A 14,940-nucleotide genomic window follows, 5' to 3' on the forward strand; every position below is an offset into this window, starting at 1 on the left:
AGGCAAGTGGTAGAATATAGTCCTGCTCAGTTTTTGGATGGTAGTGCTTAGATATCTGCTTTGATTAAAAGTTCACAGGTGCGAAGGAAGGAGTGGTTTGTATAAAGCTAAGCCTAAGTAAGGGGCAGAATCTAATGCTTACCCAGGCAAACGTTTCCTGTTGGCTACCATAAGCCCAGGTTTGCAGCTTCTCCCCAAGGCACCTAACTCTCCTGACAGCGCTGTGGGAGCACTGGAGCTCGGGGTTCCACTGCAAACCTCGGGAGTTGATGGCAGATCTCAGGGGACCTTGCTGTCCTCTGTCAGCAGGATTCCCCCTTTCTTAACTCTGAAGACATACAGGATGAGTGCTCTGTAAACACCGGTTGCCGATTACATTGGTTGTATTTTCTGATGACAGTCAAGCGGAGTGTTGTATCCAACTGTTCATTCGCAGTAAGGTGTTTTTTCTGGAGAAAAGGGGCAGTTTTGCCCTGTGAAGTGCAGCTCCTGTTCCTGAACTTTCTTACTTTCTGCATGGCCAGACCCAGTTGTTCTGTAAATGGGAGTGAGCAGGGGCAGTTTTGCAATCAGTAGCTGCAGCTCTGTCATCTCATCTAAAACTGATACAAACAGGGAACATATTTTTTCGCATTCTCTTTAGAGTAAATCTCTACCTGTACATCTCCACTCATGTTGGTAACTCCAGTGGAGGAGCAGGAATCATTTCAGTATTGGACTCTGATAGCTGCCAAACTACTTCGACAGGTAGTTTGATTCACTAGAGCTTTCTCTTGCTTTTCCAGGTCAGTGAAACACCCATTTTTGTGCCTGGTGTTTGGGGACCTTATTTCTCTGCAATGGTACCTGGACTGTGGTTGAATGAAGGAGGTCAAAGTGCTACGGGAAAACTGGTAAGTGTTTGGAGACACAAACGTATAACTGCCGTCATTCAGGATAGCTTCACTGTCACTTCAGCCGGAGCTCTGCCTTAAACACCTCTCTAAGATCACAGGAGAAACCATGCTGCTGAAAGCAATGCACAATTAGTTCTTACAAACTGTTCATTTGCATACTGATAGGGGATTATATATGGGGCAGAGCACTAAGGGCGTGTCTTCCTTTTATGATGGCGGTGATGTTTATTGTTATTAATTTACAGGCAAATCGGCATTCATTCTTTACTTTAGCAGGAGGCCAAGATGGACTTTGAGATAGCGAAAATGATACATGTTGTATTATATAGAACAATTGTGCTCAGTGATGGGCACATCATATGAATGTGTGATGAAAGATGTATTGTATGGGCAGAATAGCAATATATTAACGTGTTACCCTGTCTAGATAGATACTTCTTACATTGTCACTTCAATTCTTTCCTCGAGTGCAGAATCTAACTATATTAGGTTATTTTAATTTATCAATAAAAATTAAAACCAGACTGGATTCTCTAAAAATGATTTTTCTTATTTACAGGGAGGCAGTCAGAACTTAAAAGACTGATGTCAAAAGAAAGGCTAGATGTATAAAACAGTATTTGGCTTGAGTCCAAAAAGTGTTAGTAAGAAAGACCTTAGTGGCTGCTTAACCCTGGAAGCTTCTAAAGCTCCCTGTGTGTCTCCCTCCCAGTCTGTAGAAATACTGACTGCCCTGAGGGGTGAAGTGCTAAGCTCCTCGTGAGAAACTGCAGGAGGTGGGCCTAGTGCTGTGGGTATCCTCTGTAAGCTCTCCAAACGTACAGGTGGGTCTGATCTTTCACAAATTGCAGACCTAAGTGCTCTCTTACTCAGAGCTAGCACCACCCACGCTTTTAAAAGCCTGGTGATCAGAGTACATGGCCAGGAAGTAGTAGATTGGGCCATCACCACATTTATACATTCCACACGGAACAGTCACTGAATGAGAAACAAATAATCCAGGATGAGGGAGCCCGGACACACCCAAAGCGCTGAGGTATGAATTGTTGTTCCCTCCCGTGCACTCCTCTTGGCCACGTGAATCTGACATTCCTCTCTGTACGGTGTCACAGCTTCAGTGGGAGAGTCATCCCTCTTCCTCTTCTGCAGCCTCCACGTCCCAGTCCATCTCCAACCCGTCCTTAGCCTCCTGGCTAAAGCGCTCTCTCAGCAGGTGGGGTGCGCGTATTTTAAATTTTTCAGGTCAAGGTGGGGCTAGAACCAAAATGTCCCATTTTATAGGCAACTGCTGCAACCAGAAGTAAGATGAAATTATTTCTTGTGACAGCATCACTTTAAAAGGAAAATGGCAAATCTTGTGCGTTTCTTTGTGAGCACTTTTGAGAGAGGAAGTCTCTGTGTGCTTAATACACAGCGGCTAAAGACACTTAACTAAGCTCTGGAGAGGATACAGCAAGTCGTTTTTTTTTTTTTTTCTTGGCTGGTTCAGGGTGGTTCCACACTCAAAATGTACCATGAGAGTTAGGGCATTTCAGAAAGATGATTTTAAAAATCCTTTCTGTTCTAGTACCGGAGGACAAGATGTTCCTGAGTCGTTAAAGAAATTGCTGGCAAAAAGGTATGGTCTTGTTAGGACCCGTAGCACAAGTCAGCTCGAAGTCCTGTTAGGTATATTAGGGAAGGTGTCTTATTAAAACAGTCTTAGAATATATCATGGTTTTCTTGAGACTGTATGTACAGAAAACACATAGGGAGCCATAGGAAGTGTTTTGTGCACTGTGTGGAGGGTAAGTTGCGTTCATTATCTTTGCCTTTTTAAAGCTGTAGTCTTTTTAAGTCCTGCTTTCTCATACTTCAAGCTTTCTGAAAAAAAAAAAAAAATTGGCACGTTTTGGGATTATTTTCATTGTTTGATCTATGCCCAAAGGTGAATTCTATTCATGAAATTTGAACAGTCTGTTGAACTTCTTAAAACTGATACACTTCCCTTTAGAAATCTCTAATTAATTTTTTTATTGATACAGCTGCGATAAAAGACTGTTGGATTTTGAAACCTGGTTCAGATAGAGCCCAAATGAAGAATTAAGAACTCTGCTTGTTTTTAAAAAGCTTGTTTGTTTGTGTATTAGATGGGCTTTTGCACCGGATTTCCAAAATTTATAGGAACAAAGATATTGCACAAGAGAGACAAAGGATGGCATGACATCATTACAAACTGTAAAATAAAGAATTGCAGAAAAGGGTTTCTGGATGCAACCCTCATGCGCCCATGTATTGAATTAAAAGCATTTAAATATCTAGCTTCATTACTTCTGTAACATTTTTGTTTAAAGTGTTTTCACCGCACACATATATATGCGATATTTATTTATAGATTTTTTTTTCTGAGTTTATGAGCTACTCCTATGTTCTAAAGAGCTTATGCAAGATTGCCAAATTCAGGCCTGAGCTTTGTCTCTAGCGCGTGCACAGGTTTGAGTTTTGTCTTTGCAAATCTCGGAGAGAACAGGCAGGAGCTATTTTTATTGTGATGTTCAGATGTGTATGCTTCGTTGTATGTTTTGCTACACTGGCTAGGGACTAGACTCATGCTGTTAAAAATGAAATACCTAATGTGGTTTGCTGCCAATAGGTATTGCCAAAGATACTCAGTGCTCTTGAGTAGCTCTAGTTTTGCCTCTTTAGCTTTTACTGTCACCTCTGATGGGATATTATCAAGAGGCCACAAAACCTGCTGAATTATTGTCTTAAAATCCCATGTTATTCTACCTGATACTTTGTTTGGTGAATAATGGTAGTCACTGTGAAGTGAAAGGACCAGATGATTTATAAATTAAGTATAGACAGAGCCTATATTGATCTTTTTTTATAGCAATAATTGCTTGTCAGGGTATACATATTGTTTCCTGCAATGAAGATATGGAGCATCTATCAGGATGACAACACACCTTGTATTTTATTTTAACAGTGTTATGTAGAAAGATGTAGGGATTTGGGCCAAGAAGATGCTCCTGGTAGAATTCCAATGAGGGCGTGCATGCAAGAGAAGGGGAGAGACTAGAGGACATGCTCTCAGATGGTGTTGGACAGGAAAAAAGTCATCCTTTCAGCTTCCTCTTCTGACTGAGGAGCTGCGTGCTTAGCATTTTGCCTATTTTTCGATGCAGCATTGGTTGTTTTTTTCTTCCTGTTTTAAAGCCAAATCCTGAATCCAGTAATGTCAGTGGGAGTTTTGCCATTGGCTTCACTAGGACTAGGACTTAACACCTCATGAGTAATTTAGTAGCTCTCTTGTCTTTTTAAAGTAATGACACTGCGTTACGCTTTTCTGAGACCTAATGTTTAAGATGTAATCATTCCAAAAATGTTGCTTTCCTCTTTTTCAGATAGATCATGTGGTCCGAGGCCACGTCGCCTTCCCGGAATTACAGTCAAAAGCTGCAGCCAGGTCACTCTTCTTATTCCTTTATCACATACCTGCCTTACAAATTGATGCTACACTGTATTCCCAGCAGTGCAGAACGGCGCTGCTCTATCCTCATTCTGAAACAGGGGAATTAACAGTCTGATAGTGGGTTGGAAGTATTTACAAGGGCTTGCCAGGTGATTGCTCAAAGATGAAAGCTTTAAACTCCCCTCAGATACCTTTGGCGTATCTGAGTGGTGATATTAACTTTCTGCTTTTCAACTTCTTTTATATCCAGCTGGGGGTATTTCTTGATACCATAGCATCAGCCCTGTTCAGCAGACCTTTATGCGTTGGGCTAAATATGTGTTTTAATATGTAGCTGACACTGTTGAACTCCAAGCATGAGATATAGCTTAATTAGGAATATATTATTCAATATTTTTGGAACAGTCATCTAAAGGAAGGTATAACCACTGTATGAGAAACTCCTGCATGGCAGCGCGAATAGAACAAAGAAAGCCAGGATGAATTTTCAGACAAAACCTAAGATGTAGGAGTGAATTGGAGGTAGCTCTGGCATTCCTTCAGCAGGAGGCTGTGTGTGATGTGGAATTTTAGTTTGGTCTGCTTTAGAAGTGGATGAAGACAGTCCAGACACTTCAGTCGGATCTGGACTTTCTCAAGCTATTTTGGCTTGGATTCCTTTTAAGATGGTTCATGTCACTCCCAGAGAGATCCTAGCTGGACAGTTAGGCACATTGGATGAAAATTTGATTCTCTTTTAATTTATTTTTCCTCCTTAGATTAAAGAAAAAAATAGCAGACTTGGCATTTTATCTCCAGTTTATCACTCTGGTCTAAAAGGCAAGGGTCAGTCCTGGTAGATGCATTAAGCACAAGCAGTTCTGTAGTTATTTTCAGGCTTCCCTGGGGAGGGAAAGCTACCTGCTGTCTCTGGATGACCCTTCCATGCTTTGTAGTGCCCGATGCCTTACTTGTTTGTTAAGAACTTGACCAGCATTTCCAGAAATGTATTGGACTTCATTCAAGATGAAGTAGATTCGTGCTTCCTAGAATTCTCTTTGTTCTTTAAAAAATGGAAACAAATGCATCCGTGTATGTTTGGAATAAGGATTGATCTGGGTTTTTTTCCAAAATTTTGGCTTCCAGGCCATTTTTCCGGTGCCCCCATATGAAGCACAAGCATAAGACAAACAGTTAGTTTAGTCTGTAATACCAGGATAACCCTTTTTTGTTGTTTTTGGAAAAATAAGTATAGAGTCGTCTGCTTGTCTATAGTAGGTCTGATACTGAACTGACTGACGACGACTAATTTCATAGTGCAAAAACCTTGGATTGTGATGTGAATACGACACTAAATACAGAACATTGGGAATAGAACTCCACGTTATCTGAGTGTATGGTGTCATAACTTTGGATTTGAGTCTCCTGCAGTTAGTAAAACTGTGGAGGATACCATTGATAAAAAGGGTTATGATATCTTATAAAAAGGATGATGATAATTTATAAAGTTAATTTTCTCCATGGTATTTTTCTAATGCTTTCCAGATATTACTATCCTAATGAAATGCTTGCATAGCTATAAATGTAGTAAACAAGTCTCTTATTAATTCCCCCTATCCCCTTTCCCCCAGTCCTTCTCAAATATTCGTTAAGTTTAAAAAATTTAATTTGAACAAAAAAACCCATGAACTTTGCAATTTGAAATGAATTTTTCTCCTGATTTCTTCATTTCTTTCTACACGTGGAGCACAAGCTTCAGCCTTATCGCAGGGACTAGTGGCAGCAGCTATACAAGTGCGAGGCATTTTTTTAATGAACAGTGTGGGCCCAAACTTTGGATTATGTGTTTTTAGTCATATATTTAATAAGAACACAGTGTCTCGTTTTGGGGGATTGTTGGTGATGTTGATAAATTATTTGCCTGGAAATCACAGCAGAATATTTCAGAGAATCTGGTTTATTATCTTTAGTATATTCTCTGTGAGGGTGTAGGAATTTGTATCTGTTCAGCCATTGCAAATTGTCATTGAAAGAAAACAAAATGAGAATTCCATACTTAGGTGTGCAACTGCATATTACCTTCACTTCCCTGTGCTAGGTGCGACACTGTGAAGAGTTAGGCTGGTTTTGTAGAGACAAAAAGCCCATGCACGTCTAGATCATTAAAAAACAACACCTGAGGTCACAAATCTCTGCCTCTTACTTGCTGCTGCCTATCACCTACTTCTGCCTTCCTAAGCCTGTCTTTCCTTTCTCCCAGGCTCCCAGCGCTGCTAGTAAGTAGGTCCGGCAATGGCAAACTGCCTGCCGAGCAGCTGAGCCCAGAAACTTCACTGTGCAGACTGCTGTCCCTTTGCCTGTCCCAGGAGCAGAGTTTGCAAGCTGCATTTATCACCGTTCTAGTAATTTGTGGTAACTTGTTAGGGCGCGAGTGGCTTAGACAGACTTGCCAGAAACCAGCTCCCGCTGACCACTCGCGCTGAAGACCAGTCTTGTGCAACCCTCCCAGTACTATTCCTATGTTCTCTTCTCCCTTCTTTTACTGGAAGTGGAGAGGGTTGAATTACATGAGGATTTTCTGGACAGCTGTAAATTTTGCATTTGGTCTGACAAATTGGCATACTCTGTGAGCAACAAAACTTGGATGTTTTCATGCAATTCAGTGAGCTGCAGAAGTTGCTGTGTATGTAGCACTTTTGCTCTTCAGTCTGTTTTGTGTAGGTCTGACATCTAGCCGTCATTAATACGTTAAATCCTGTATAGGTAGGCTGGAGTAGGAAAGTAAAAAAAGAAGAAAAATGTGATCATTTGTGCTTTGAAGTTTAAATACTTGTGCTTCCTAGAATCACAGTTTCTAATCTTCTGAGGGGAAAAAAGTATCTAACTATTTGACAGCAAAGATTATATGCCCTTTGGCACTTTGTGAAGTGCTTTGTTTTAGGACAGAATTTCCTTTTCCTATGCTTCTCGATGACATTTCCCCATCTAAAGAGCTGTCTCCTGAAAAAAAAGTTACGCACACAGTATCTATCAGCAATTCTGGGATCTTTCAAGCAGAATATGATAATCACATTGGGCAGTTCTCTGTACCTCTGGATGTTTTAGGGCCCTTTTTTTTAGATTTAGAGATCTAGAATGTTTAGATTTTTTTCCTGAAAGATACCTCCTGGCATCTTCCAGGATTTCTGAACAGATTAAATACCAACCTCTTGTTGCTTTCTGAAGTTATGTCCCAGATATGAATGTAACCCTGGGCAAACTTGCAGTGATTTCTTATTCTCTACTTTTAACATAGTTCCTTTTTAATAGCAACAGCTTGTGCTCAACTCTGCAAGTCAGATCCAGCTGCTACTGATACCTTCTCCTAGAAGGTATCTCCTGAACAGAAAAAGCACCAGAGAGCTGATGGTGTAATGTTACGTATAACACAAACATGGCAGAAACTGGAACTGGCAAGTGCTTGAAGGATTTTGCCAGTCACTCAGTCCAAATGTAGTGCCTTGAACCCATATCTATATGTAGAGGGGGAAAAAAAAAAGGTAAAAAGGTGTGGAAAAAAAAGTGTAATTCCCAGGTTATGTGTGTCTTAAGCACGTTTGGCTGAACTTCAGCCTCTTTTGCGCAGTCCTTGTGTTGTGTCAGAGCTGCACGAATGGCTAATCCTTGCGAGAGTCATCAAGCAGGATGGAGATCAGATAGAAGCTGGGCTGTCTGGTAGGTCTGTGGTTGAGTGAAGCTTTCCTTTCTTTTCCTTCCCAACAGTCAAGCCGTGATTTAGACTGGAAATAAAATGACTTTGTCCTTAGCATGTACTGCTTATAGCGCAGTCTTTAGGGATGTAGAAAACAGGGCCACTTTTACAACAAGCGGGAAAAAATGATTGTGACTTCAAAATTATCATAATTCAGGTCCAGGAAGACACATAAAGTACATTTTAAAGTACGTGAATAATGATGTGAATTAGTTATTTTAATGTCTTCCAAGTGTACTTCATTTTGAATGATATCCTCTGATAGCATACACATGGTAAGGTATAATTGAAAAAACATGCAGCTGAATGGTTGAATGCAAAGTATAAATATACAGCTGCTAGCAGGTCAGAAGTCAAACTAGTAAAGCATATGCCAAATTCCCTTAGGGATCTCATTAGTGCATGATTGAATATACATGTAGAGGCTAAATGAATATCGCTGTTTGGGTCTACAGTGGATGAGACAATGACTAATCAATTGTAATTAGGGTTAGATGCTATTATTGACCCACATGTCTAGAATTAAATGCCCCACTTGGAGATTTCCGAGGAGTTGAAAAATATATATGAATCTGTTTATGATACTATGGGTGTTTGAAAAAATATTCTGAGCATAATTGCAACATTTTTGAAATGGAATGTCACTAGAGTCATTGCAAGCCAAAGCACTGAAGAATTCAACGTTAGTCCTAAAATTAATCCTTGTCCAGGAAAAAATCCGTTGGATAGTGTGGAGTTGGGTGTAGTATCTCAACTTAGATACCATCATATTTAGGCCCATGTTCGGCTCCTCCCTAAAATAGCAGCCACTTGCTTTCTCTCCTCCACCCTTAGTGCTGTATTTTAATCATAACACACACTGAAATAATTATGGTTTAAAAAAGGAAAGCTGTAAGTCCAGTGCTATTGATTAATCAGAGAAAATTTTAAACATTTGTAAAGGAATTTGGTTTGCATTTCTGTCTGGAATCCTCCTTGTTCCTCTTTCTCAGCTTGCTTTTCTCTAGCTTTCTCTTCCACAGTGGCAGCACCTTTCTGGTAGAGACAAGCAGCATCAGCCCCCAAAATATCAAACAGCTCTGGCTCCTCTAGGGACCAGTAGGAGACAACGTACAAACTGGAGATCACAAACTGCCGCTATCTCCCCTCATCCCACGAAACCGAGGAATTCGGGTGCCTGTTGAAGGGCCGCACAGATGGACATCCCCACTGCCCGCAGCCTGCGGTGCACGGGCTTGGCAAGAAGTTGCTTTTGCCTTTCTCCCTCGTTGTGTTAAATTTGGGATTTGGCATTCTTTGATGGGTTTTCTGCATTTGATGGTAGTACAAATGTTTTACGTTTGATGAATAACCTCCCCCACTCTTTTTCCAACTTGTTTTTCTTCTAGTGCTCACAGTATATATACATACTTGAACAGTCACCTGGATCTGATTAAGAAATCTTTGCCTGTGGGTTTCCTCACTGTTGATTTACATGTTTGGCCAGATTTCCATGGTAACAGATCTCCCTTAACAGATCTGACACTAAAGGGCATGGTAAGAAACAGCCTGTCTTTGCAAAAAGGTCAATACAGGGTAAAAAAAAAAAAAAATAAAAAAAGCTTGGAAGGAGCTTTTTTTCAATTTTGAGCGTACTCCTCCTTAGCTATTTAAACTGTCCCATAGGATTTGGGTTTCTTGCTGCATTTCGAAGTGTGCTAATGTTTCAGTAGAAAACCAGAGATTGTTGTAGTTGAGATATGACTACAACCACGTTTCTTGTCTAAAAATATGAGGAGTGTTATGTGTGTCCCAGTATCTTTTTTAGGAATCACCTTTTGGAGCACTGACTGGCAGCGTTTGCTGTTGTTAACTCACCTGTCTGCCCAATTTTGCATTTCTTTTGCAGTGATTTTCAACACAAATTTGGGTATGCCTATCTGGGAAAGGAATGAAATATTCTGAGGAGAGGTTGCTTGGTTTAAACAGATAAATGTTCAGTAAATGTGCTGTATTAGATTTTTGGGTAGTAGATTTCAACAGAAACTGAAAAGCTCCTGTGCTTGTTGTTAAAAGTGGGCATAGATGCTCTCATGATTGGAAATATGCAACCATGGTGCTTCATACATCTTAGTTCAAAGCTAAATCTGATCCAATTCTGGCTTGTGGTTTTAAAATTGCTACTTTTGAAACTTAAAGGGATTGAAATATTATGATCTGGACGAAGAAATTTTCAGAGCATGGCAATCCGGGAGCAGAAAGAGCAGCGTTTGGAAGCTCACCCGAGAACCTCTGCTGGGGAGATTTTCAGCCCCTCTTTAAACGTTTGGATGTTTCTCTCCACTGAACGTGGTGGTGGTAGATTGGCTAGGTCACAAGCCAGGATGTTACTGTGCAGAACCACAACAGAAGAATATAAGGGTATAATTTGATGGTATCAAAATACTTGGTGATTAATGCAAAAATGTACTTTGAAATTGCATATTGTCCTTGAAGTGAGCATCTCAGGCTACTCCCCAGCCCCCAGATCTGCTGTATTTGAGGCTGAGATAGCAGAGGGTAGGTGTAAGCACTGCAACACATTAAATCACAAATGAGGGAAACATTAAAAAGAAATAGATGGCTTATATATTTTGGGGTCCTAATAATACCTGTATTATTTTATGAAAGAATTATATGCTGCAGCAGAATCAGAATTTCCTTGGCGTGATGGCTGTATGCAAATACTGGTAATAGAAACACATTTTTTCTGCCGCAGTTATGGCTGCATTCAGGTCTTGCCTACGCTGATATTAATCCAGAGTAACTACAGTGCAGTATTGATTTATGCGAGAGTAAAGGAGGTTAAGATATAGTCTTTAATTATTAATTGTGTTTCAGTGTTACGGTGCTTGGAAGGGAGGGGGAGAAATGCTTTTAAAAAGTTATTTTTATGTAATAGCATTTTCATATTATTACATTAAATATATTCACGAGCAATATCTGAGTCATAACATAAAACTGTCAGAGTTAATCTATATCTAATCCCATACAATGTGCTGTTTGTTCTTTATTTCTTTGCAAGGGCAAGAACAATTTATGCGGTTCTTCCCCAGATCAGGAATAACATGTTTAACATAACATTATGTGTACGGCTCACAAAAGCAGGGCTTAGAATTAGCACTTAAAACTTGTTACAACAAGAAAGCATAGAAAATAATAGCGTTTTACTTTGGCTGGATTTGTATGTTTTCTTTTTGATCTTTGCACAGGTTGTTGGACTAACATTGTCTCGGGGTCTGGATGAACTTGCCCTTATCTACTTGGCTACGATTCAAGCCATTGCTGTAAGCCATTTTAAGTGCATAAAAGAATAAATGAGTTGTCTCGTGTTCTGTGGCAGACTGATCATTCCCTTCTGCTAAACAGATATCTAATAATAGATGAATTCACTTAATGGACTCCTTAAAGGAACAAGATACTGTTTATCCATGTTGGTGACTGTTCCCTACTCTAGGATCATCGTCAGACTGTGGAGAAAATGTTCCCCTAAAAAGTTTGCTCCGTATGGTGATTCTGTAAATGGAGCTTTTGCCTCTAGAGCAGATGTGAGGAAAGAGGCTGATACTATATGGGGCAGCGTTAACATCATGGGCTGTCTAGAGGGAAGCTGAGAGAGTGGAAAAAAAAAAAGCTTTGGCAACTGTATGAAGGAACTTGTGCTCCCCTAAAATGCCTCAGCTTCAGATTGTTCCTAAGTCCACGGATTTCCCCCGCTTGCCTGTTAGATGAGTCAGAACTGTGTACCACAGCGAGTTGGAGTGGGTCTGTGATTCAGTTCATAACGCTACGGTCCGAACAGACCAGATCTTATTCCTCCCTCGCTTTCCCTGCTGCAAGGAGAGCCGTTGCCTCGTGCGGAGCATTTCCAGCCCGTGGCTCTATTTCTGTAAAAGCAGACAGAGGGACCGTCTTTAGGAAAACGTCATCGATGTTTGCTAATATGCAGACATGGGTAATTTTATCGGAATACTTTTGTTCCTGCCCTGATTTTCTCTGGAACCCAGGATTTCCAGTTCACAAGAAATTCTATTTTGAGGTGAAAACCTCGGTCAAAGAAATTGTTTTGAAACCCCGGTGCAGGGTATTTTCAATGGGGCGTGCTATCCCCAGGCGTTTGGTGACTGAAATCGGCATACCTTTGACATCCTTTTTGTGATTTTTTTTTTTTTTTTAAATTGTTGAACTGAGGTATTTTTGGAAAACATTAAGTTTGATGAATTGGGGAGTTTTCCTGACAAAACTCTGTTCAGTTGGAAAACTCCCAAACTCCTCTCTACTGGTTAAACAACAACTTTTTGCTAGGCTGGGTCAGCCATCTGGGATGTAGAGGGTGGGCGGCTGCTGTAAATTTACTGTGAATTGTACATCTTATGCGTTAACCCTCCCTCTTCAGCAAATAACGAGAACTTAACCCCAGCCTGGAATTCATTGTTGGGAGTTTTGATCCTTTTTAAGATGAATGTATCTTGGGTATACCTGATGCTTCAGTATAATCCCACCATTTCAATAGGGATGTCGAGGAGAGTTTAAACAATGCCAGCACCTGATACCGCCCCCTGAAAGAAACTTTCCAGTATCAAACAGGTGCTCCATTATTATATCGTGCTAACGAAGTGGAAACGTTCTCTGCTGGAAATCCTGGGAAAGTCACCTATTATCTCATTATATGATACAACTCAAATTTTATTGTAAGACGCAAATACTGTGTTGAACACTAAATTCAGCATCTTTTTGGTAGCATAATCTTTTTGGTAGCTAATTGCACTGATCATGAGATTTAATATAAAAAGGGCATACTGTAGTTTTCATTGTAAGTTAGTGGAAATTCATTTTTCTTGAAACAGTAACTAAAAAGTAGACAGAGTAGACTTGGGTTTGACTCAATATATTTCCTAACTGCTAATGTGATACTTAGGAAATTTAATTTTCCTCCCATACTCTGTCACTCACAATTTTAGCTTCACTTTTGTTGAAGGAAACAGTTCTTGCTCAGGACAGCCCCAATCCGGTACCATTCGCTGTCTTCAATGGGTGCAAGATAGACTTTAAACACAAGTAAAAATCTTGTAAAAAGTGTAGGCCTGCCCACAGAATGTTAATCTCTAGTTTTCTTTTCAGCAGGAGACCCTTTTTTCTTTTTATGTAAAATTTGCATTTGAAGCCCCTCAATTTGCATTTTCTCCAATCCAGGATTAAATTAGTTCCCCCCCACCCATAGTGAAATAGGTCTGGCTTTAATTTAAATTGCTATGTGAATACAATTTTCCAGGCAGGTAAACACAAAATAATTTTCACAGCATGTTCTTTCTCAGGGTCTTTGACGTGTGTATGTTGTGAGAGAAGTTGTTAATAAATTTGAATTTCAGAAGTAGTGAAAGAGAATATCCTTTTAACTATTCATTGCAAACTGCGGTGCAACAGTTAGACGGATGAGAACATGATCAGAGATATAATTGTGGCCGTCAAGCCCGTTCTGAGGAGACAGACTCTTTTTAGAGCAGTTTATTTTTCCATAATTAAAATTGTGGCTGTGTGATTTGGAAATTAGCCCGCTGTGTCAATAGGGAAGCGATGGATTTAGTCATCTGGTGTTGCGGCTGCTAAAGTTCCTCATAATCGCTTGCCTGAAAAACCAAAATATGTTTGAAGGCCTGTCCAGCGTGGTGCCAGTCACTCATAGGGAACGTCTCCTGTCTGATGAAACTCTGCTACCTTCAATTTTCAGTAGCTTTTATTTGAAGAGGGGTTTATTGCAGGCTGCAGACCTCTTAATGAACTTACAGCATGGCATAAATAAAACTTAAACGACAGTTTGTGAAAACTTTGACCAGATCCCAGATTTTCTGGGAAATCGACCTATAAAGAGTCAGCTAGTGCAAAATTTTGGCTTGAATTTGGCTTTTTGTCAAGTCTGAGCTTCAAAATTAACTTCCAAGGTATTATAAAGAGCTGGGAATTATTTTTGGACAAATATTTTGTCCAAGAAATGGAAAATGTTCTTGCAAGAGGAAAGAGGGAGAAAGTTGACTTCAGTGAGTAGTTGGAGGCGAGCAAAGCAAACAAAAAGAGAAAAGATTATTTTTTTTTTATAATGCAAAGCATTTGCTTTCATCATTCGTGAAGCGGAACACCGCGCTCTTCTAATTTGAGTTTCTCAGAACGGAGACTGTAACTGAAAAGTTTAAAAATATGCCTACATTTTAGATGTTTCAATTAATCCAGGCATGAAATGGAACATTTTATTTTGCACAGGGCAAAGGCCAAGAGAAATAGTTAAGCCAATACAAAATTCTTCAGGTTTTCCTTTTTGCTGAAAAGACAGAAAATACAGGGGTTTATTTGCTCCATTTTTTGTTCTGTTTTGCTATTTGGCTTCAGAATTGAAGTCTCTTGACTGAGGGTGATTTCAGATGCCGTTATACAAAGTGAATAGACGGTTTTGGTGGGGATATCTTTGCCATGTAGGTTTTAGTTCTGGATCTGGAAATGTTTTCCGTACTCTGCTGTGCTTGGTCATAAACAGCTGCTTATCACCACCGTCAGTTTTTCCCAATTTTTCCTGGTGCCCATTTCTGTGTCTTCTCGTAATCCCGGTCTTCAGCCTTATGGGTACTTCCCTGTAAGCCCCATTTCCCTGTGTTATCCTATACTGGTACGTTCTTGCTTCTTCAGCCAGCCCCAGGATGTTTATTGCAATATGCGGCGTCCATGTACTTCCCAATTCTTTGTGCCATCTGTTTGATTTTTGTAGTTCTTAATTTCAATGCTTGGTACCGGCTGGAAGCTAAGCAGTGGCCGTACGCCTGCAGGTCTGTTCCCAGCCCGCAAGTTACTGGTAG

General features: G+C 40.1%; 1 protein-coding gene across 28 annotated transcripts in view; it reads left to right on the forward strand.

The window, feature by feature from the left end:
• FGGY (FGGY carbohydrate kinase domain containing) overlaps positions 1 to 14,940 on the forward strand; it is a 327,883-nt gene that overhangs the window by 279,371 nt on the left and 33,572 nt on the right. For all 28 annotated transcript variants that reach the window (XR_012588585.1, XR_012588583.1, XR_012588584.1 and 25 more), the window contains 4 exons: positions 786 to 893; positions 4,283 to 4,344; positions 9,469 to 9,616; positions 11,311 to 11,385. Coding sequence is in view for 25 of the 28 variants with exons in the window: in XM_074596631.1 (XP_074452732.1) it covers positions 786 to 893; positions 4,283 to 4,344; positions 9,469 to 9,616; positions 11,311 to 11,385 (393 nt within the window). In the remaining 3 variants the exon portion in view is untranslated. The remainder of the gene's footprint in view (positions 1 to 785; positions 894 to 4,282; positions 4,345 to 9,468; positions 9,617 to 11,310; positions 11,386 to 14,940) is intronic.

Source organism: Larus michahellis, chromosome 8 (assembly GCF_964199755.1).
Source record: "Larus michahellis chromosome 8, bLarMic1.1, whole genome shotgun sequence".
Classification (NCBI taxonomy): domain Eukaryota; kingdom Metazoa; phylum Chordata; class Aves; order Charadriiformes; family Laridae; genus Larus; species Larus michahellis.